At 25.1% G+C, this 25,544-nt stretch overlaps 1 protein-coding gene across 5 annotated transcripts in view; it reads right to left on the reverse strand.

Annotated features, from left to right (window-relative positions):
* LOC112686274 (multiple PDZ domain protein-like) overlaps positions 1-24,757 on the reverse strand; it is a 73,478-nt gene extending 48,721 nt beyond the window's left edge. For 4 of the 5 annotated variants that reach the window (XM_025558481.1, XM_025558480.1, XM_025558478.1 and 1 more), the window contains exons 1-24: positions 24,718-24,757; positions 24,459-24,610; positions 24,192-24,398; positions 23,597-23,722; positions 22,750-22,865; positions 17,686-17,839; positions 16,786-16,920; positions 16,563-16,724; positions 16,282-16,419; positions 16,047-16,218; positions 15,672-15,979; positions 15,402-15,608; positions 14,982-15,323; positions 14,689-14,922; positions 14,389-14,619; positions 11,822-11,932; positions 11,384-11,685; positions 11,174-11,260; positions 9,819-9,839; positions 3,850-4,552; positions 3,665-3,772; positions 3,475-3,600; positions 3,321-3,419; positions 3,060-3,257 (exon numbers count right to left, since the gene is read on the reverse strand). In XM_025558481.1, the coding sequence (XP_025414266.1) occupies positions 3,060-3,257; positions 3,321-3,419; positions 3,475-3,600; positions 3,665-3,772; positions 3,850-4,552; positions 9,819-9,839; positions 11,174-11,260; positions 11,384-11,685; positions 11,822-11,932; positions 14,389-14,619; positions 14,689-14,922; positions 14,982-15,323; positions 15,402-15,608; positions 15,672-15,979; positions 16,047-16,218; positions 16,282-16,419; positions 16,563-16,724; positions 16,786-16,920; positions 17,686-17,839; positions 22,750-22,865; positions 23,597-23,722; positions 24,192-24,398; positions 24,459-24,610; positions 24,718-24,733 (4,455 nt within the window). In that variant the 5' untranslated portion in view covers positions 24,734-24,757. The remainder of the gene's footprint in view (positions 1-3,059; positions 3,258-3,320; positions 3,420-3,474; positions 3,601-3,664; positions 3,773-3,849; positions 4,553-9,818; positions 9,840-11,173; positions 11,261-11,383; positions 11,686-11,821; positions 11,933-14,388; positions 14,620-14,688; positions 14,923-14,981; positions 15,324-15,401; positions 15,609-15,671; positions 15,980-16,046; positions 16,219-16,281; positions 16,420-16,562; positions 16,725-16,785; positions 16,921-17,685; positions 17,840-22,749; positions 22,866-23,596; positions 23,723-24,191; positions 24,399-24,458; positions 24,611-24,717) is intronic. The other variant, XM_025558479.1, reaches the window with a different exon arrangement.
* Between the last annotated feature and the right edge of the window lie 787 nt (positions 24,758-25,544).

Consider the following 25,544-nt stretch of genomic DNA (forward strand, 5'->3'; position numbering starts at 1 on the left):
GATACTAGTGATGAACAAGTTCCTTGATTAGTTGAATTTGATTAATGGATACAAGTTACACTAGCATTTTGTATCTAATTAATTCTAATGACAAAATAACAAGATTTAGATATGTACTTTGAAATTTACTAGATTTATATTTATTTATTCAAGAAAATACTGATATCTACTACTAAATATTTGTTTGTATAAGAGTCTCACAAAAAAAAGTGTACAATGTAAAAACACATTTCAATTACTACTTGGGCTTGAAAGTCAATGTCCCGAAAAATATGTATTAATTTTCAAATGCCAAAATAAATAATACTTTTTCTAATTAATTTTAATACATTTACCTAAGTTTATAAGTAAATCAAATTTTTATATTAAATAATAAATCAAATAATCAAATTAATAATATAATTCTATTTTTATGAAAGAGTTAGCTAATATTTATTTTTATTACATATATGGCAACAATTTTCACCATTTTGTTTTGTTTTTTTATTCATATTGCACAATAAAAAGTTAATAATTATATAAAATAGTACTAAACGGTAACACAACAATAATAATTATTTTTTGTACATAATACAGATAATATAGTAAAATTATAAGAGCATCAACCAAAACATGTTTTATGATATAGTGATAACGGAGAATTGATAATAATGTGCATGGATCAGGATGGTTTTGATCCGCTCGTGTTGTAACTGCCAAAAATAGATGAGGATCCGTATTTGGTTTTTCTCATTAAATATTATAACCATTCTAAATAAATACGCGACCACTTCATCACCTATAACGCCGATGGACGAAAACATCTGTAATTCCCTCCAGCCATTCAATAATTGCACACCTCTCTATCAAATTGTGTGTGGTGTGTTAGTGAGTGGTCATATAATAATTGTATGATATCAAGTATCGGCCAATTATTATAATTATTATTATTATTATTATTTCAATGAGCCAGTTTTCATATATTTCTGTAAAATATTATACTGGCTCACTTTTTGTGCAGCTGTTCCGTCGTTCACAACATATACGAGTAGACTGGTGCGTCTTGCGACGACGACCAATTATCCAATTGGTCAGTAATGTATCATTTAAAAACCATATTATTATTAATATTATACCTAATCCGGTATTCGTCAGTTGCGTATTACCCACTATTTTTATTATTTTGTAAGTCAGCGCGTGGAAAATACTTCCGGCGGCCCTCGTGAAGTAAATGATGAATTATAAATTATGATTATCCGTTGTGATCTATGTCTCCATGTCTTATAATTAACAATATGCTAAGGTAAAAGTTTTACGCCAGTACGAGCTTTTCTCCACCATATAAAAATGTATTAGAATATATTTATATTTTATCCATATCATCTCGTTCTTGTTTTGAATCCTTTTATTTTATTTATAAAATAATTAAACACAATATCAAAATCCAATTACTCCGGACCCAAAAGAGTCTCGGTATTTGATTGGCGATCCATATGCCTTTAAATGTGATCGTCAACGGGCACTCGACAGAACCTTCTGTAGTGAGAAGTCGCACAGTTTAATTTGTAATTTAAATATTTTACTCATAAACCTAACTTAATCTTACTTCCTTATCCCCAACAAACATCTGTAGAAAATGCTTATTTTTTCCAAATTCACAACCCCCCCTCAAACCAGGGGTGGATAAGGCCGCCGGGACACCGAAATTTTCCCGGTGGGTCGCTGCTTATATTGACAAAAATGGGCCGATGAAAAATATTACTACTAATAGTATTATACATGTACATATATGTATTTACAGTAGCATTACATAATTTTAAATGTAATTTATTTTATGTATTATTTTAATTGAATGATCAAAAATTAAAAATTAAGTTTTATTCAAAATTTCGAATGCAATTTTTTTTTTTTTTTTAATGCATATTTTAACATATTAGTGCATATACTTGTGCATGTTAAAGGTTTTTTAGCGCATATTTGATTGATTTTTAATGCATATAATTCCGTGCTATAATGATAACTGATTTTTCAGATTTAAATTATCATATATAGTCACTAATAAAACCCCACGGCAAAGTCAATTACTGATATATCATGTTTTTCCAAAAATTATAATTATATTATATTATATTATATATTATAATTATATGTATATAACATATAATTAATTATATGTTTTAACTGGTGAGGGAGAGGGGTGTCAGAGTTTTGGTAATAATAAATGTATTATATTACCTCCCTAGGTTTATTTCTAGTTACGCCACTGGACAGACTCAAATGGATTTTGTGGAAATGGGTATGAATCAAAATATAATTTGATGGAAACAGGTATTTGTTAGAAAAGGAAAATGTACACTTTTGGTGGAAACGTGTCCCGACCTATTGACTGATTCCCACTATACTTTACATCATGAAGTTCCATCAATTAATGGCCTCAGAGCAGAAACGAGTTTAGGAAAGTTGGGATTCAGGTGACTCATAATTAATTTTTGTTGACAAATTCGACCTCTTGAAGATTTCTTATATTTTTTAAATGTGCCAATTATAGGTTGAAGTTCATACGCAATCTAGTTAAATACCTCAGTTGTCACCCTCCAAATGACCCTACTAGTTTGATTTTATAGTAGAATATAACATCTCTATGCCATATCCCATGTAAAACGTAATCCTCCATAAAATAAAATAAATTTTAATGTTTTCAATGATAATTATGAATAAACTTAAAAAAACATACTGGTTGATCATATTGTGTATTTTTGTTACAAACAATACATGTATAATCCAGTTTGAGCCTATATAATAAATGGCGTCTTGAAATAACCTAACCCATAGTTCTCTATCTATGGATCCAGAGTCCATCTCAGAGTCCAGATCTGTCTCAATATAAAATATAATTACTTAGTTTTATTTTTTATTATTACTGTCTACAAAACGTATCACGTATGTTTGTTGTAATATATATATAGACTAATGATGCGATTTTTAAATACAAAACAATAAAAAGTGAGCATTTTATCAAAAAACCATCACAAATAAATTTAAAAAAATTAATAGTCATACTATGTATTTAAAAGCCTTACTTCTTGTCCTGAATGAATTCTAATACGTCCTTCATTGTCTCTATTATCATCATCGTCATCACTATCTTCACTTTTGTTGGATTTTAAAGATCTCTTACGATCGAATGAAGTCATTGTTTTCGTTAGGGTCAATGAACTTTTGCGAAATGAAATATTTTTATCGTTGTCTTCAGATTTCTGTTGCCATGATGAAATTTTCTAAAATGTGACAAAAATCGTCATTAAAATTTAATTAAATATAACAAAAAAGTTTATCTTTACATTTTTCACACTATTCACAGGTTTAATGGGCTCTTGTAATGTTTTATAGGAATTTTCGATAACCGAAGATGATTTTAATTTTTCATATTGATCTTCTGACTAAAACATACATTTTATAAATACCATATCCTAAAATATAACTTTAGAAACTTACCCAATACACGAGAGATTGTACGAGAAAAATCACTGGGTTACCAGCCGAACGAATAACTGCAACCGCCTGATCGTGATTAGCATGCCGAACATCAGTTCCATTTACTTCCAATATTCTATCTCCAGTCTGACGTTACAAACATACGCGTAATAATTGAATACAAATTTATTGTATAATACAGATTACTTACTTTTAACTGGCTATCTTGACCCGCAGGGCTTTGAGGAAGTACATTTTTTATAAATATACCTGATATTGCTGCACTATTATTTGTGTTAGTACTATTAAAAAAATCTACCTAAATAATATAATATAATTAAAATCCAATTCTGAAGAATTAAAAACTAAAAGTATATTTTTTTAATATTTATCTACCTTTCCTCCAACAATACTAATTCCTAAGCTATTGTTTGAATCTCTTTGAACAGTTACTTCTCGTTGAGGACCCCAATGTTTAGCTAATAATGAAGCAGCTGATTGTTGTTCAGATACAGTCATAGTGAATACGCTTCCTTCACTTCTATCTAGACCAATGCCTGTACTTGAAAATCGATAAATACGAGTTGGCGGACCATCAAAAGATTCAAATTCAGCACTTCCCAAACGTAATAAATTTTTATCAAAAGATGAATAATTATCCTTTTCAGTGAGTCGTTCTAACTCTTCAGTTTTGGCCTTTAATAGTTTATCAATTTCTTCTTCGTTTAAGTTTGATGCTATAGATACACTTTCGTTAAACTCGGATAATTTAACAGTTTCTTCACGTAATTTTTCATCTAATTTCTTTATGAATTGATCACTAGTAAACTTTGCGCATACATATTTGTCGCTAGTTTTGAATACCTTGTAATAGTTGATAACGTTTTCAAAACTTACATCATTTATTGGTTCATTATTATTCCAACTTTTAGTCCGTTGAACTAAATGACATTTTGTACATAAAATACATTCGGATTTAGATTTTTTCGATATGATCGACTGTAAAAATGGATCATTAGACTTAGATCTAGACACCTTAGCGTGGGGTTTATTGCTAAGTATACGATATTCAGAGTCTTGTAATTCACAGAATGGCGATCTGTCAAAACATATAACATGTATGTTAATAATGATAAAACCTAAAATAAATGATCGATGGTTTAATTTAATAATTTGATTATTAATGAATTCACAAGGAAACCCCCTAAATAAATTATGACTGTAATATAAAAAAAAATCACTGTAATTAATATGTTGAAAAAAAACATCTTTTAAAAATATTTACATTTTTACTACATATAAGTACATTGCTTTATCGATAAAATGTACTGTAAGGTTATTTTTATTTTATAAAGACTAATAATTTTTTCTGTTAGTGATTGAATCCTTGTCCTTTAAAAAAAAGTAGTAAGAAATAAAATTGGAAAGTTTTCAAATTTATCTCCAGATTTATTAAACTGTCTGGTATAATTAAGACGATTTAAATCACAAAAATAATGAAGTACATGATATGTAATCCAATTTAAGTACAAAATTGAGAGATTATAGTTTTTGTATTTAACCTATTTTTTGGTTTTTGGTCATTATTATAACAATTGGTTTTTACAATATATAAGTAATTAAAATTTTATGCTGTACTATACAAATAAATTTGAAATGTTACTAAATAATAATCGAAAACCAAAAATTTTGAATACTAAAAAAAATTATCAATATAAATGTTGTACTACATTACTTAAACGCTATAAATACTAACATTAGTTTGTAATATAAATGTGCAATTTTTAATTTAAATAGAATATGTATATTTTTTAATTGCTACAATCTCAAAAACCTTATATATCTGATTACTAAAGAACAATAGAAACAAATCGAATGCAATCCCAGCCTAATTAAATTAATTACATAAAAATAAATAATCAAAGATTGAATCTTTTAATTTTTAGCAACAAGTAAAATGGTTTAGAGATGTCTTATACATTATTTTCAAGCTATAAGTAACAAAATTGCTATTTGTATAAAAATAATCTTAATAACATGTACATAAATTTTACAATTTCCTAGTTTTTTCCGTATTTCCTTATATCAAGAAAAATTATAAAAATATTAAAATAACCTACTTTAGTAGTTTCTGCTACTAAACTAAAATCTTAGGTACGTTTTTATAATATAAGCTACTTGAAACTTTATACCATAAATATCTAACTGACAACCCGAGTGTGTTGGAATAATAATGAACACAAAAGACCAACTAACCATATTCCTCGCATTGCTTGAAATCTAAAAAACGTACATAAAACTACGATAGATTAAAAATACTAATTAAAAATCGGAACCCTAACTATATATATAAATATATATTGCATTATATATTATGTATTCATAAATAAGGTTTCATTTTTATAATAGCTACGCTAAGGCAATTTAACATAATATATACCTACCTACTTATGTCTCAAAGTTTCAAAAAATATAAATAAATATTTAGTTCCATATAATTTTTTTTTAAACTTTATATGGTATATACAATAATTAATTTTTTGACATATGAAATTATTACTCAGTTTTAATAATTGTTAACCGTTGTTTCACATTTAATACATAAGCAAGAATAATAACCCATGACAAGAAAATACGATTAAATCAACAAACTTATCTGATATTGACAGGGTTGGAATATTTTTATGCAATATTCATAAGGTTATAAATATTTATAGAAAAAATAACAAAAGAAATATAATTAACAGATTTTTTAAAGAAGAACAACGAAAACCTTATTATAACGTATTATAAAAATAAAATAAATTATTAATTTTTATAAAATTTTACTTTATTCCTAAAACTACAACTATGACTTTGCAACTCACCCCCACCCATGAAACATTTCTAAGTCCGTCCCTAGTTAGACGCCGGATTCAAATGAATAATGTGCAATTCCTAAAGTGTGTTCCGCGGAACCTAAAGGCTCCATGGAATAATCTCAAGGATTCCGCAAGAAATATATGAATATTGAGAATAGTAATTATAATAAATAAAAATCATGATCACCATAAGCGTGCGCACAGAGTAGTCAGGGTAGGCACTTGATTACTTGACTACCTTCCCTCCCTCACCAAAATATTTAATATTATCACAATAATAAAAAACCATATTATATTCAACCACTTCCAAACGTCCGTAAACGGTAAATACATGTATAAGAGTATTAGAAAAATATGATTATTAAGTTAAATGAAATTACCCCATCCAAATTTGTTGTTAATATTAAATGTTAATGTGTTATGTATGACTACCCTGCCAGTAATTTCAGTGCACGTTTATGATGATCACTTCTTTAAAACATTTTTCAGATTATTGGTTTTTCAATAAATAATTAAAAAATTGGGGTTACGTTGGAGTTAGAGACATTGGGGTTCCACGAAATACAAACAACTTCCTAAAGGTCCCCACACGCTGCCGCGGTGGCGGTGGCGATTATTATCCAGTACAAGCATAATATATTTATATATTACATATAATAATTGTATAGTTAATTAATTAATTCCTATGTCATTGATTAATTGACGATTAATCTATATAGTACGTTAGTAGGTACTATATTAAGTACTTATACTATTGTACATATTATATTCCTTACATACAATATTGTATTGATTATTTTTATATGAATTATTTTTAATTAAGTTAAATAGTATATTAAACTATAACTTGAATAGTTTCTAGGAAATAATCGAAGTCTAGACTAATATACACCATATATATTAGATAGTATAGGTACTATTAGCGTATATTTGATAAGTCAATTGAAAATACCGCTGCGCGGTGGCAGTAAAATTGAGCATGCTGTGGTTTTTATAAATATCGCAGCGGCGATATTTTACCGCTGCAGTGTGCGGACTCCCATTACAATACGTGTGTACAAATCAGGGACTGGAATCAAACCGAAAAGAACCGGTTCTGAAACCCAAAAAACCCCTAAAATATTAAGAACCGGAACCGAATTTTTAAATTTTTAAATAACCGGAATCGAACCGGAACCTATACTTAAAATGAAAAATATCGGGTTTCATAAAAACTATCCATTTCATTTATTCTTAAAATATTGAATTTTTAGTTTAATTCTTACTTTTATAATATATTATAATAAAAGTAGGGAACACCCATTGATAAGCATCGATCGACATATGGTCATTCTGGTGGTGATGTAATGCTTCGTGGTAATACGTGGTATTATGAAAACGGCTCTGAATCTAATAATAGTATTTCTGTATATAAAATTATTGTTGTATTTATATTTATAATATAATATATTATAATATATTATATTGTCAACAATAATCCGTATACCACCTTTCTACTATCTACTTTTACAATTTATTTCTGTAAACAGTGTATATAGCTCGACAAATAGTAAACAGTTTCAATTAGACGCAGTGGCGGCGCCAGGATTTTTTGCTAGGTAAGGCCAACGGGAGGCCAACAATTATAAGGTAGGGCCACCAAAAATGAAATTTCAACAAAAGATAAATACCATTATTTAATATTTTTTGCTTATATAAAATGACTATATTATTATGTATAAGGTCAGGTCAGTGGTAGGGCCACTGGTAAGACCATGGCCCTAACTGGCCCGTCCCTGGCGCCGCCAATGCTCAGAGTCTAGGGCATAAACAATAAAAATTATTATTTGTGTATAGGAAGGAATGTATATATTATTTTCAGATATACATTTATTCATTTATAAATGAATTGGTATTTTTGTACCGTACTACCTACTCTGTTTATAATTATGACATATTATATAATACCTTGACAATTTAAGGATTGTTAGCATTGACTTGTGAATGGTTATTGTATATATTTTGTATACCTAATTCGTAGACAATAAACATGATGATGGTATTATCGATATTGCTGATTGGTAACACATGTACAACTATTTTATGTATAGGTACCTATCAAAAAATTAAACACGTCGTACTATAAAATTTTTTTTTTTAAATTACTTTTGGAACCCCATTAAACCGAAACCCTAGCCCTAACCCTTATTTTGAATTTTTCAAAAACTGGAACCATAACCGAAAAAACCAAAAGGTACCAGTCCCTGGTACAAATTTAACGCCACCGCGACAGTGTGTGAGGACCTTTAAGGGTTCCTTCATAGTAAACGTTTCACATCCGCTGCATTACATTATAACTTTATCTCGCTCGACCAATCCAATTTGTTTTGGCTACTTATTATAATTATTCCTCAATAATCAATGTTTTAAATAAGGACTGAAAAATTATTATAGAATTTGTTAATTTAACATAACTTGCAAATAATTACACATGAAACAGATTAGGCTTTGTCATAGCTCTACTACAATTCCTATACATAACTCACTACTAGACCAAACTATCCTATATTATCATGGCTTTGCTATCATTAAATTACTTTTTTAATTCAATTCCATAATTATTATATTTTGAACTGCGAAATATATTTTTAAATTAAAATACATATTCTTAAAATATTTATAAAATATATATATATATATATATATCTTCATATGCATTATAAAACCATGCCAGAGAATTTTTCACACTCATTGATATTATCTTTTTAACCATTAATCATTCAATGGTATTTCTCAACAAGTGACACCTAATTTTATTTTCAAATAAATCTAAAATGAAAATACTTGTTCGAAAGAATTGAAAAAGCTTATTGATTTCTCCAAGTTAGTTCGATTTTATTTAATAGTTTATTTACTACCCATTTTATTGCCACATATTATTTTTTTTAAATATTTAGGCAAGTATGCATATACAATTTTAAATTTCATACAGAAAGAATGTAACATTGTACTGCTCAGCATAGGTTTTTCAAATTTAAACTATACCCAAAAAGTAAAAAAGTTTGTATAGAATATTATACTTATACATAAAAATATGTATGAATACAAATGTGAAAATTAATTTTGGGAGGGAGAAATCAGATGTATTTAAGAATCAAAATAAATCTTTTATCTACAGGTGATCAAACTTCTGTTTATCAAATGTTCTATGTATCAAAAATGCATGGTTGATTTAATTTTATGATATTATTAAAATATTATTTGCTAAAATAATAAGCTACATAATAATCTATTATAGTGTTATTAAGTTTCTTTAGTTTTTATGACTCACAAAATATTTATCTTTTTTAACTTAATATATCTAATCTAAAAATCATACATATGTAATACAAATAAATATTGAAAATTAAATTATTAAATATCTAAATAAATGTAAATTTATAACTATATAAAAATATGCATCAAAAATAAATGCAGCCAGAGAGCATATATAACTTATACATTTTTGATAAAATTAATTCTCACTTGTAATAGACAGGAAAAATCCTTCATTTTAAAGCAAACAAATAGAATAACAAAAGAAAAGTCAATATAAGCGAAAATGTTATTGAGTAAGAAACAAAATTAAAAGCATGTATAAATGTAATCAAAAAATATATTTTAATAATGCGTATAGATATATCACATAAAAGATATGAGTTACATAATTTATGGATGAATATCATAGATTTATAACTCAAATGTTTATTTTATATGTACATTTTAATAATAAATTTTACTTTAAAGTGTTTACAAATTAATATATTTATTGTTTTAAAAATACAATAAAAAATAAATAGAAGTTATAGTCAACAAAATATACTTCATACTATTTTAACTATAAAAATATTTGGTTTAAAAAATTAAGGATATCATAGACATAAATAAAAATTGGGTCGGATGAAGCCATATAGTACAGTTTTAGTTTACTTAGAAACTAGTCACCCTCTAAATTGATTTTTTGCTTGTTTATAAAATTATAGTAGTTACACTTGTATAGTTGTATGTGAAAAGTCTTAAGTAATTAAAAATTTTGAATATAGGCTTAAATCTTGCTAGACTAATATACATACTTAGAACCACTGATCAGAAATTTGTTTTTAATTTCTCTACATTTATAAATAATTAGCAAAAAATATTTATTTAAAATTTGTGGTAAGGAATGTGCTTTATTTACGAACAAAAACAAAACTCCAAAAAAAACTTTAGTTTAACATTGATAAAATAAAGCCAATCAGTGACCAACTAAGAAATTGTATTAGAAATTGATGATTAACATAAAAAAAATAAAAATAAAATTTATATATTATTAATAAAGCAGTTTAAAAAAAAAAAATTGAACCTACTCAACTTGCTAATAACAAATATCAAATTTCATAAATTATTTTAAAAATAATATTAATAAAAAAAAAAAAAAATGTTAATTAATTGTAACAATTTTCATTATTTATATTTTAATATAAAAACTTCAACTTTAGTTGAATAATAAAAAAAATTTGTCGTGACTAGTATAAAAATATTGTATAATTTATATATGATTGAAAGAAAAAAAGTTCAAGTTGCCACTGAACCTAATAACTTCCTTTTTACTACACAGAGTTTAATATAATAATAAAATAAATAAATATATATATTGTGGTAGGGTAATTATGTAACAGTTTTATAGGAATTTGTATTATTTTAAAAAAAAATGTATAATACTTTTTAATTTATTAATGTAAATATAAAATAATATTTCTTATATTAATTGTAAAATGTGATTTATGATATTCACCGAGTAAAGAAATGCTTTAATTTAAAAATATTTTATTTACTGTAACTACTTAAAAAATAAGATTTACCTTGGAGTACACCGAGTTACATTAGGTACAGTTTTACTTCGAATAACACAGATATTCTTAACTGCCTCAGGACGTACAAAACGTATACTGAAAGAGTAGAAATAAAAATAAAAATAAAGTATATTGATTTTCATTATAAGTTAATCTTATTAAGCCATTAATTAGATTATTAACAATTTGTTTTTTTTTTAATTATATGGCTTCACTTACGGAATATGCCCTGTTAGTAGATTAGCTCTAGACAAAATAGTCTTCACTTGTGCAGGAGACACATACTTCAATGATTCATTATTAACAGAAATTACAATATCGCCAATTTTTAGCCTGCAATCTTGTTCAGCAGCACCATACAAATTTTCAATTTTCAAACCAATATGATCGCTAAATGAACTTCTACGCAGACATATACCCAATGGTAAAGAGCCTTTGGTGAGTGTAATCTCTTGCACATCTTGTATAATATTATCTGTTTCATCCATTGAACATATTTCTTTAAAAGTTTCATTGGTTTTCTAATTATAATAACAAATCTATGATGAGATTCGATTTCATTTTTATTTTAAGTTAATTAAGACTATGGATATGCATAAAATTATTAAGTTTTAAATAACTATTTCAAATACAATTGGTACAATTTTGATGACTTGCCTTTAGATCATCAAAAATAATAGGTGATTCAGGACAACTGTACATAGAGTAGCAATCTTCATCATCATCTTCATCATTGATGCTCATTTTTTTTTCATCTGAACTATCACCCTAGAAAAATATATATAGCTGAAGACTCGAGTATGGAACTCTTCCGATACCAATAATTTATATTTTATATCATCTTAGATAATCTTTGTCAAGTTCACCAGTTTAATAATAAAAGCATATATCAACTAATGCATTTATAGTCGATTAAATTGTTTTAACAAGAATATTCAATTTTGTGAATTATAACAGTGCTTCTCAACCTGGGGGCCATGGTAATATGACTGAGAGGGAGGGTGAAATATTTATTTTATTTAAAACTCTTGAAACCGAATTTAATGAAAAATAACTTACTAAATTTTGGTTATGATGGCCGCAAGAGTATATTATAATTTCAAAAGTGGCTTTACTTATATTAATAACTTTCGTATCGACATATCTTTGTAAAACTGCATTATCACAACTTCAAATTATAAAAAACAAACGTAGATAATGCATTTCACAATAATCTTTAGAAGCAAACTTGCATATTTCAATTTCAAATATCACACCTGATATATATATGCAGTGCTCGACTCGACAAAATTAAAGAAGGGGACTCTATTTACTTTAAAAAAAGAACGTCCCCAAAACTAGCTGAGCGTTATGATTATAGCATAATAATAGTAGGGGGACGCTAAAATTTTTGAAAATTAGTTGGGTACTCCTTCCCCCTGCGTCCCCCCCACAAGTCAAGCACTGTATATATGTTATGCAAAAATATGTAAGCCCAACTGTCACATTAATAATTATAATAGTTTTTTTTCATTATTGTTATTATTATTAACCTAGCCTTTGTTTGAAACCAAATCAACATAATTACTAAATATTTTTGTATTGCTTTATAGTTATTACCAATTTTTTTTTGTTTATATATGTTTTAAGTTTTATACAATTATAAGATTACATTTCAAAAACATTTATTTTTTTTTACATTTTAATAATTTATTTGTGTGAAATAGAGTATGTAAATTCAGTATATTATTAAGAAAAAATAATTAATGATTTTGATTGAGAGGAGCCTTGAAAGTTTTACATTAAATTTAAGAAGCCCTGTAACAAAAAAAGGTTGAGAAGCACTGATATATAATATCCAAATACAAATTAACCCAGCGTTAGTCGCGCTATGGTCAAAATGACTGCACTTTTTTTACATGTTATTCTATATATACGAAATTAAATATACTTGAAATATTATAATATCATTTTTAATAACATTAATGGAAGGTATAACAAGTATCAATGGTTAAAATATAAAACATAAATGTTTTATTAAAAATGTAAAAAACAGTACTGTCATTTTGACCATATTGCGACTAACGCCGGGTTAAAGACATAAAAAAACTCAGGCTATGATAAATTTATGATATATTACTATGTATAGAAGGAGAAAGAAATAATAGGAAAGAGCAACAAAAACACAAATGCGCCATCCATGAGCCACATTGCGTCTTGGGAAAGTTTAATATTACAATAGTAGTTTTTAAAAACCTATAGCAATGTAACCACGGTTTTAGAGTATTTGTGTTTTTATCGACTTGTGCAAATAACAAAAAACGCATTTTTGTTTTCATTTTCATCCAAAAATTGCATTTAATAAAAATAAAAAACAATATAACAAAAGAAAGAAATCTTTATCTAAATAATTATACTAAACTTAAAGAGAAAAAAAAATATACTAAGTGTAAACGAGCGGCGACATGGACTGGCAGTTGTGTTTTTCGCTTCAACTACAATTTTACAAATTTACATTTATATATATATATATGCAATTTGTTTATTAAAATAACTAACCAAACACCCGAAATGTAACTTTATACTAATATTGCATTTAAATTTTAAAGAATACTTTTTTAAATATATATATTAATTAATAAGGCACATTAAAAGTGTAATGAGAATGATATAAGTGATATAAATAATGTTTTGAATGTAAAGAAAACTGAAGGAGCGCAAGAGTGCTCATAGAATCTTTGAAGATAATGTTAAGAAATTAAACTTAAAAAAATTAATTATTTTTATAAATACATAATCCTCAAATTTGGTTAATTCTATGAGTTTTCTTATTACATTTCTCTGTTATGTTTTGTATTTCATTAAACCATAAACATTTGAAGTTATAATTACTATTTAACTACAACTAATAAGTAATTATTGAAATGATTAAATTAAATAAATATGGACGGCAAAATTATGACGATATGAGAAAAAAATTACAGCATAATAATTTGTCACTCCTTCTTAATATTGATAGAAACTTTAAGGATAAATAATGAAACATATTGAAATTAAAGTAGTTAAGAAATTACATATCGTCACAATCATTAAGGAATAATATAACTGAGTCAGAAGCTCTCCGACTTGAGCAGATTAGACGCCAACTGTTGAACAGAAGACTCCTGGTCGACATCATTGTAGAATTCGCCGCGACGTTGCGTGAAAGATTCATCTGCGCGTGCCTGTTCCGAAGGTGAACTCACCTGACTGCTACTATCTGGTATGGGCAGTGGCTTGGCAACAGCAATATGAACTACTCCTTTAGGAGCACCCTTCAGAGCTTGTACAGCTTCATCTAAAGAAGCATTCTCCAAACAAATATCATTTACTCGAAGTAAACGATCCCCGGGTATCAATCGACCATCATTTTGTGCTACTCCTCCAGGAACCAATGAACGAATTACAATCACTGTTTCACTTGGATTCATAGGATCCTATAAAAAAATAATGATAATAATATACAAGAAAATTTATAGTTCAACTTAATATTTATAGAAACATACTTGGTAATCTAAAATTGAAAATCCAAGACCACGTTCTCCTTTCATAAGCTCGATAAGTTGAGGTTGTGAAGACCACATAGCTAATCCTGTAAGAGGTTCTAAAGATCGCGAACGTAATCTACTAGATTCTGAACACCCTGCTGTTCCAGTACTAGCCAATGAACCATCAGACTTTGCTTTTACTAAACGGTCAGTAGCAGGCATTAAATTTTGAAGGCTCCCACCTAATGCATTCTAGAAATTAAACATATGATTAAATAACAATTTAAGATTATTAAAGAAATTTTTATTACTTTGGCAGCAAAAGCGGCACGATCTTCTGTTATATCAGTAAGATAATGGTGAGGTAATTGTTGTTCATCAGTGCGTCTAGCACAAATCATTCTGACATTAACTGGTAACTCTTTTAATGTGGCTACTACTTCCATATGGTTTCTACCCAATAATCGATGTCCATTTACTTCAAGCAACTCATCGCCAGACTGAAGTGATGCATTTTTTCCAACAGGACCTTCGGGTAAAACTGATCGAATATAATGATGTGGTCTTACTTCCATACCATTTTCTACATCTACAGTGCCTTCTAAACTTATACCTAGACCACCTCCTTCACTAAATTTTTTCAACTGACCTACCTAAATAATAGGACAACAACTATATTAATAACAGTTTAATAAAATAATAAGTTTTGTTCCATTTTATATTTTACTTACAACAATTTCTACATTATTTCCCACAATTTCATTCCATTTATTTTTTATCTTTTTTAATGTTTCTGGTTTAAGTTCACCATCAAATGAAGAATTTTCAGCAGAATCAGTATCTTCAATAATTTCATCTTCGACTTCATCTAACACATCAGCCTCTACTGTTGCTCCTGATTCACCTTCTACTTCAATTTCTGCAGTACTTTCTCCATCCTTAATTTAATTAAAATGTTTAATTAAACAATGATTAGTGTAATAAATATCATTAAAACTCACTGTGATTGGAAACCTAGGGAGAGACATTATAGATGGTGATGCAGTTGCACTATTTGTACTAGGTTTCATTTCTGATGCTGCAATAGCCACTTGTAGTTGTTCAAATTTAGGACCACGAAGATAACGTTCTAAGCGCAAGGTTACTATTTGTCCAGTAGATCTCAAAACTTCCACAGCTTCATGATTGGTAAATCCTTGTAATGAAGTTCCATCAACTTCAACAATACGATCATTCACTTGAATTTTTTTGCATAGATCAGCTGCACTACCTTCACTTATGCTTTTTACAAATATTCCAGATAATTCTTCTATATATTGAAATATAAATATGATTTAGAATATATTTACGTCAATTTAAAATGTTGAAAAACAAACCTTTTTCACAAACATAACCAGCTATAGTTATTCCTAAGCCATGAGAATCTTTCTTCAATTGTACAGTAAACGAATCAGTTTCCGGAAGTGTTGTAATACTATCTGGTGGTACCATATCCATAGTAAGAACAGGTAATGAATCAGTTATTTCAGTAATTATCAGAGTACTTTCCTATAGTAAAATTAATTAAATATAAAAATAAAATTGTAATTTAGGTTATTAAAAATAATTTACATTAGAAATATTTTGAAGAAAATAATCTGGAGGATAAGTAGCAACTTCAGAATAACCTTGCTGAACTAAATGCCGATCAAGCTCATCTGCATCTCCTAACATTTTTGTTGGTACAATTGGAGCTGTGCAACTCATATTCTGCAAAGAAAAAAAAATTAAAATATCACTCTAAAGTATCTGTACAAGTTATTACATAACTTTTCAGTAATGGAAAAAGTTTGTGACTTATATAGAATGTACACACAAATTTAAAAAAAATTAAACTATATTGAATTAAATACTTGAACTATATCAATTGCACTGGATTCTATTGGACGAGCTACAACTAATCGAACTTGACTTCCAGATTGTCGAAGAACAGCAGCAACTTGTTCACTCCCCATACCTCTTAAATTTACTTTGCCTATCTGTAGTATATGATCACCACTTTGCAATCTTCCATCCTATAAGTAATAATAATTATTTAATATTTAAATATATTTATAAATAATGGATATTTTTTACCCTGTCAGCAACTCCTCCGGGAAGTATAGTTTTAACAACAACACCAGTGCTACGACCACCTATTATACCAAATCCTAGTCCAGATCCATCATTGAGCAGCTCAATTACTTCAACTTGAGCCCATTCAGTGTTCAACTAATACAAATATTGAACTTAATTAATTATTAATATACATATATAGTAGTAAGTTATTAGTAAAAGCACAGGTCCTTAATGAACCGTTAAGCTTTTAATGATGATGATATATATGATTTAAATTAATTAATAACACTTAAACATTTAGTTTCAAATCAAATGCTAAAAAACTTATACTTCAAATATTCTTTTCATAAGTGGTACCACTGAATTTTGTCAGGAGGTGCATCATACATAGTATAAAAACTGATTTCTAAATAATGCTTAAATTATTTAAGTTAAATACATAGAAATTTTTTTCAAATTCTATGACAATATCAAGTTATTTTAGTTTTTTTTTTTAACGGCTACAAAGTAAAGCAGATCACCAGAAAATCTGACAATGATAATAGTAGCATCTATCTTACATTTTTTAGATTGTTATCTTTTTTTTAAAACCTAGGAGGTGCAAGGTTGGTGTTTATTAATTATTAATTAATGTTATTCATAATTTTATCAAATCAAACAATTTGAATATTAGAACCAATTAAAACTACACGCTTTATTAAGTGCATAGGCCCAATTAGATTTCAAATATTAGAGGTGCTGAATGTTCTGAAAATAAAATTGATAGTATTTTACTTTAACTATTATAGGATAACCTAAAAAAAACCAGGAGTGCTAAATTTAAACTTAGAGGTGCTAAAGACTCTCTCGCGTCTATGATTAAATGTTTATAATATACCTACTGATTTTAAATATCTGTAAATTATAAAAAATGTTTACCATGTTACCAGTTGGAATAGGACGCGCTACGACCAACTGAACAAGCCCACGGGCCTGCTGCAGTATTCCAATAGCTTGTTGGTGGGACACATTTGTGTCCAGTGGTTGTCCATCAATAGCAATAATCTGGTCACCTTCATGAAGCCCTCCTTCTCTGCATTATATAACATTGATTTAAATCACTTTATAAAAAATTCTCAGTAAAATCAAAACTTAAGTATTTTATAATACTTAACATAAATTTTTAAGTATGTAATTTTTGTTATTTTTAATAAAAAACAATTACAAAAAATCAACTTAAAATTTTAAATTAAAAGACCAGTTTTTATACATCAAACATGAATATTGTACAACAAAAATAAGATTTTTTTAATTAGTAAAAAACAAATGCATTTTCACACTAAATTAACATACATAAATATTATAATAAATTTATTTTACTATAATTTAATCAAAGTGAACAAAAACTAATAAACATTAAAAATTGTGTATATCAACATTACCATGAAGATATTAGTTTTTTGTCTCATAAACGTTTTAAAACGAAGTTTGCATTCAAATTCAGGAAATGGGAATAGTAATAATTCATTCATGGATTGTGATGGCTAAGAAAAAAATAAAATTTATTTTATGATTTGTTAAATTTAATGAAATCTGATATAAATTTTTATTATATTTACATTGTTAACATTAAAAATCTATAACAGCTATTTATTTATTTATTTATTTATTTATTCTTATTTTTATAAGAAAAATTAAAAACATTATAAATAAAATAACCCTTAGATAATGTATTTTTTACAAATTTTTACTTATTAGCCATCTAATATATTATAACAAAATTGTAATGATATTTATTACATACTAACAAATGAATCACATAGAGTAAATACAATTTCTAAACTATTTTGATAAGTTTCACTTTTAAATTATCATTATACAATGTTTTAGTTTTAGAAATTGTTTAAGAATATATATATTTTGATTTTAGAAATATAACCTTTTATTAACAAAAAGGTAAACAGTTATTATGTACAAACATTAATATATATATATATACATACATATATAATTACTTAGAAATTTACCACTGATATGAATATAAGTGATCCATTAAATAATACTAGTATTTATAATCAATAATATCCAACCTAATTTAATAGAGTTATAATTTAAAGCTTAGTAGTTGATTAAGTAAAAATTTTAAGGTGTAACCACATAATACAGAAACTACAATTATTTTTAGTATTGTAATAAAAAAATATATACATAAATAAATTGAATAACTATTATAACTATAAATTATCATCTAAAAATAAATAATAAGAAAAATAGAATCTCTAATCAAAAAAGCTAAATTTTATAATTTTAAATTGATCTATAATTTTATAGTAACTATACACCAGAATATGATGTTTAATTGTATGTATTTAATTGACTGCAATTACTTTAAGATAAATAATAATAATATAGTGTTATTTGTTTATTCATAAAGACTATAGTAATTATTAAATTTAAGTATTAAAAATAAAATCTTTTTATTTTTAATAACTTTTATTTTGATTATTAATTATGAAAAATATAAATATTAAAAATGTAATCTATTTTATTCTTGTCAATAAATGTTTACAAGAACTACAACAGTTAAATACATTTCCAGCGAATATTAAACTTAGCGATTTAGATCATTATCTAATATAACAAAAGGAGAAGAAAACAAAAGACATAATTGTTTCAACTTATATAATCATATATATATATATATAAAGGAAATAAAATATAAAAATACTATTAAATGAATGGTACTTGTTGATATATGTTGATCAAAACATTCAAAAAGTCAGGCATTAATCATAAATTACATAACTCAATAAGTAAAACATACTATCACAAATTAAGTTAGCCTTACTTATTATTTTTTATAAGATATTTAATAACGTTTTAAAACTTCAAACATGACTTACCAATTGTCGTATTAAAATTTCGTCAATAGTACACCATTTTTGTTTGATAATGGAAAGAGTACTACAAGTCAGTATCATTTTCAATAGATTTACAGTTATTACGTAAATACTTAGGTATAGTACTAAAACGTAACTACAGATATTTAATAACTTTATAATATAAAGTAACTTTAAATGTAAACATCCCGTGTTTTTTATTTTTGGAAAATAATTGAAAGCTCATAAAAACGAATAACGCAAGTGTATTGAACTTATCGCAAAAGCGTAATGACTGGCAGTTGCCTCGACTTGCCGCGACCTCACCCGGCCCGCCCTCTAGGGACTACACAACCAAGGACCTGCGTCATGCGTGTGAAGTGTCTTTTGTGACTACTGAGTCAGGAGATCTATAAATATGCAGGCGCCTGGTAAGTTTTTTCTGTGCGCTACCAACCCCATAAAATATTATGTATTTATATTTATCCTACATTATAAAATATTATAATTACAATTATCGCTATAGGAAAATCAATGTTCGGAATTTATTCCGAAAGTCGAAATCAAATCCTATAAGGAAAAAAATATAACTAAATTGTTTTTATATGGTTACACGAGTATTACAAAAATAATTATATATTTTTAAAATGGTAAAGTTAGGAAACTTCATAAAAATGTACCGATTTATACCTTGAAAATTTAAAAAAAAAAAAAACTAATCGGAATTGAATCTAAAAACAATATACAATTTGGTTATCTTAAAAAAATTAATTTATGTAGAAACAAAACTTACAGTTAAATTAATTATTAGTAAGTAAATAAAATAGTAACTTAATTTTAACTTCTGATTTGTAAACAACTATTAATATGAATTACATTGCTGGAAAAAAATGTTATCTGCATTAAAATAACCAACCAATATTTTTCATTGACATATTCATATCAAATAAAAAAAAAAAAAATCATGAAATTCATTATGATTTTTTACAGTTTACAATTTAATATTCATTAAAGAACATTACTTTTATTATATTTTAAAAACCTTATAAACTTATAGTATTTAAATTTTACAATTTTTATAATTTATAATTATAAATATTTATAATTACCTTTGATCAGTACTGTGAATTAAATAAAATACCTTAAATAAAAATACTTGAAAACATTTGCTATATATATAAATTGCTAATAATCAGTCAAAACTTTTAACACTAATATATTTTAAATTCAAAACTGTTTTATTATTAATAAATAAATTTAAAATATTCTTCAAACCATTATATAATTTTAGTTCTTAAATAATATTTTTTATCAGATTGTTATATTTCTAGCTAAAACAGAACAACACTGCTTTTGCTCTTAAATATTAAATTAATTATCGTACTAAGTAAAAGAAAATTGTTAACATACCTACAAGAATATACAGTGAATAATTATGTGTTTATAAATAAATCAATATAGTACATATTAGTTTATATAATTTTAAATCTTGGCTCAGACCACATAGCTGTAAATTTGGCATTTTTCCTAAATAATAAAAATTAAAAAAAAAAAGCTATAACTAATGTCAAACTATAGATATTCTGATTTATTTGTAGGACTGAAAGTTATATAATATACTAATAAAATAAACAATATTCATATAAGAATATAGTTAAATAATTGTATTTAAATAATAAAGAGGTGTATTAAACAAAAGTAAAAGAATGAAAACAACAAGAAGAATTAAAATTATTTATAAAAATTGTCAAGAAAGTTGTTGAAAAATACTACGGAGTCATTTCTTCTGAAAGACTGAATAATGAGAAATTGATCTTTTAAAAAACAATTTTTAATAATATTAAATATCCCATAAAATAAATGTGATAAGTTATACAAAAAAAAAAAAAACGCGCAATAAGTAATTATGACATTTAAAAATTTAACTATTCAACTATGTTTCAATAGTTATATATAATATGTTTCAAATATTACAAGCAAAAATACACTCTTGAGTGAATGTTATTACTCAAAGAAATAAAATAATTATTCACTGTGAATTTTTGAATTTAATATAAACATATACATTTATTATTTCCTTTAACTATCATGAAATTTGTATAATGTTACATGCATAAGTATACTTAAGATGTCAATCATAGATAGGGTTGAGATAAGATCTTATAAGTTCCAGATTTAGATTTTTATCAACAAACATTTTCATATTTAATTAGTTCATTTAAAAAAAAAATTAACATAATTGAATACCAGTTCAAGAATTATTATTATTTTTTATCTAAACATAGTTTACATTATAGTTTATTTTAATAAATAATTAGTGGATTTAGTTTGTTTAATATTAATAGAAAAATAGTAATAATAGATAAGGGAATTATGCAAGCCAAACAAAACTTTATGGATAATATGGGCTTTTAAGTTTCATAGTCATTATTTTGACTTAATTTAGTTAATACTGAAATAATTTCTTTTTATATTAATAAAATATAAATATTTTGATATCTGATAATTTAAAAACAATTTTTACTATATTTGTAGAATATAAAGAAAACCCGCGGCCCACATGATTTATTAGTTATTATAATGGTGATAGAATAAGGTACCTTAAATAAATGTACCTATAAGTAGACAACATAAAATATAAGTATTAGTAATGGTAAATAATTTCTTTTACAATTTGACTTATATTTAAATGCCATCTAGCTTAAATATATCAATTAATAATTAATGAAGTATTAATATTAAGCATATTAATATTCATTAGCATCTCAAAAAATAAATAAATAATAATAATAAGTTCAATTAAATAAAGAAAATAATATTTATTATAATAAATTACCTACAAAAAACAATTAAAAATTGTTTTGGATAATATCAATTATTTTATTAAGTTCAAAATTGTCTAAAATTATTGTTTTATTTAATGTATGAGAATCATTACAATACAAACCATTTATTTTATATATTTTATTGATATTTTGAAAAATTAATACAATATTTTATTTATAATAAGTATTTCTTATATGAAATAAAATGAATATAAATTGTAATTTTTACCAGTAAATAATTTTTTTTTCAGATTTACACAACAATTTATTTTAGTAAAATTTAAAAAAAAAAAACTTACCGAGCAGCAATCCCATTTGGTTGAATCTCTTGAACAAATATTCCAAGTTCTCCTTTTTCTTCGCTTCTTAAACCAACAACACTAAATCCCAGGCTATTACCTTCAGGTTTGTAAAGCTGAAGAAAATAATTATTATTATTGAGTATTATTTAACATTTTTATATTTTAAACTATTAAATAATAAATATTTATATAACAACACATATACATTTTCATTCTAAATGTTGACTTATAAGAGAAAAATTTAGATTTTTTTAGTTTATTTTTTTTTATTACATTAATTTTTAAAATTTTTTTAAAAAATCATTACATTCTACAAGTAAATTAAACATTTATATTTGTATTTTATGGATTATTTTAAAATGTATGTATAAACTGTATTTTACATTTAGAATAGTTCTAAAATTATCATTCAATAGAATAAAAATATGAAAAAAAAAAATTTAAATTGTAAGATTTTAAATAAAGAATTAATATATACAGTATCTATTATATATTATATCTATCATATCTACTACAGTTTTTATCCAAAATGAAGTTAATTATAGTTTTATCAAACAACACTTAATTGCTTGATATTATATTTTAAAAATAAGTATAGAATATTAATTTTTTAATTAAATTAATTTGATTATAGATATTATATTATCAGTATTTGTCTAGAACTACAATTTTTTTTTTTTATTCATTCATGCCATTATTTGGCTATACAAAGTTCTTTCTAATATATAATTTTAAATTACTTAGTTAAATATAAAAAAATTATAAAAATACATTAATATTATACTTATACATTTAGTTAACTAAAAAAAAGGATTTTATTAATTTCAAAATATGATTTACATACTTGAATATTATGTATTTTACGTCCTCTAGATGCCTCATCAACAGCTTTTTGATATTCAACTACATATGATATTGTTGTTATTGGTGGTAAAACAGTTGCTATATCTTTTATTAAAGATTTACTTTCCTAAAATAAAATATAATTATTAATATTTAAATTTACAATTTTTACAAAAAAAAAATAGGAAATATGTTTTACTTTTTTTACATAAATATTTTATATGCATTAACAGAATGTGTAAGAAATATAATTTATATGAGTTATCACTTCAAAATTTCTAAAAATAAATTCTTTATCATTTTAAATTTTAACTATACATACCCTATTCATAATTTTGATATTTTATAGCTTAAATTAAAAATTTTGTTTATAGATTTAACAATTTTTTTTTCTATTTACACTTCCATACACAGTATAATTAGATTTTTAAAAATTATACATATATTTATTGTCACAAACAAATTTGTATAAATAAGTACCACAATGACTTACAATAAAACTAGAATTTTTTTAGTCTTCTATTTTATCAAATTTTAAATATTTTAAACATATAACTTATATTTCAAATAAATAAGTTAAATTAAAATAAGGCTACCTTTGATATAGAAGAAGAACTTTCAGTAGAAGAACTATTTGAAAGTTTAGGAACTGTTTGATATAAGTCTTCTGGAACAGAATTATACAGAGTAGATTCAGATGGCAAACTCAATACTAATTGACCAGTAACAGGTGATATATCAAAGTCTACTGGCAATAAAGATGGATGTTCTTGAAGTTGACAACTCAATTCAGACACCGAATCCTAAAATATTAAGTTATAAAGATATCATATTTTTATTAAATACAGATATTAAGTTTTTACTTGAACAGATGCAATAGTTTTTATAATTGGATTTTGAAAAACTGAGATCAAAAGTTGAAGATCATTATTAGTATTTTCTTTTAATTTATCATCACCAGATTCGTTGACTAAAGTTTTTATTTCAGTCAAAATAGACAATGCTGCAGACATATCTATAATAATAAAAATATGCATTTAATACCCTATACAGTATTTTGCAATTCAATAAACAAAATTTACTTTTAGAGAATTTAATATATATTTTTATAAATTGTATTACCTGAATAAAGAGACATTTTATTTCTGTTTTTTTCTCGATAAAAAATATAAATTAAAAATATAGCAATATCTGTAAAACAAAATAAATATTATTTTTAGTGTATAGTATTAAAACAAAATTCCATAATAATGATTACTTATAATCAAAAATGAATATTATTAATATTATGACACTTATGACTTAAAAAATTAATTTTAATCTATGAAAAAAACTATAAAAATACACAGAGTATTTTTTTGAGTATTGAGAATCTATTTATTAAGACAATTAATATTTAAACACTTAATGAAACACTTTATTCTATTTAGGTAGTGGTATTGTGACTTTGGTGCATATTTTGACTTACAGGAATAATCACTAAGCTATTCAAAAGCAGTTAAAATTCTCGGATACAAAAATTAATAAAAATCATAGTTTATACACTACTATTATGACTATAGAAAAAAATTGATTAATTTTCTTCATGAATAAATTGTTGCTTAATACATTCTAAAATATAACAATATGTATGAAGTTTCATAGTAAATATACATTTATAATATTCCATCAGGCTTTTTGACTTCTTGTGAATATTTCTTATGAATACAAAATTTTTTTACATTACACACAGTTGTAATGAACACATATAGTAAGTGTGATAAATCCCATAATACTTTTTTAAGTGATGTGTAACTAGGATAACTCTAGGCATATATATATATAAATATAATTTTCTTAGATTCTTGTTTGTGTATTGTAATTTATAACACTTTTTTAAATATAACTTGGTATAAAATATGTTGTAGAATATTTATGGATGGATATGTGCCATTATTAACATAAAATAA

The sequence above is a fragment of the Sipha flava genome, unplaced genomic scaffold (assembly GCF_003268045.1).
Source record: "Sipha flava isolate LNK unplaced genomic scaffold, YSA_version1 303_pilon_pilon, whole genome shotgun sequence".
NCBI classification, from domain to species: Eukaryota; Metazoa; Arthropoda; class Insecta; order Hemiptera; family Aphididae; genus Sipha; species Sipha flava.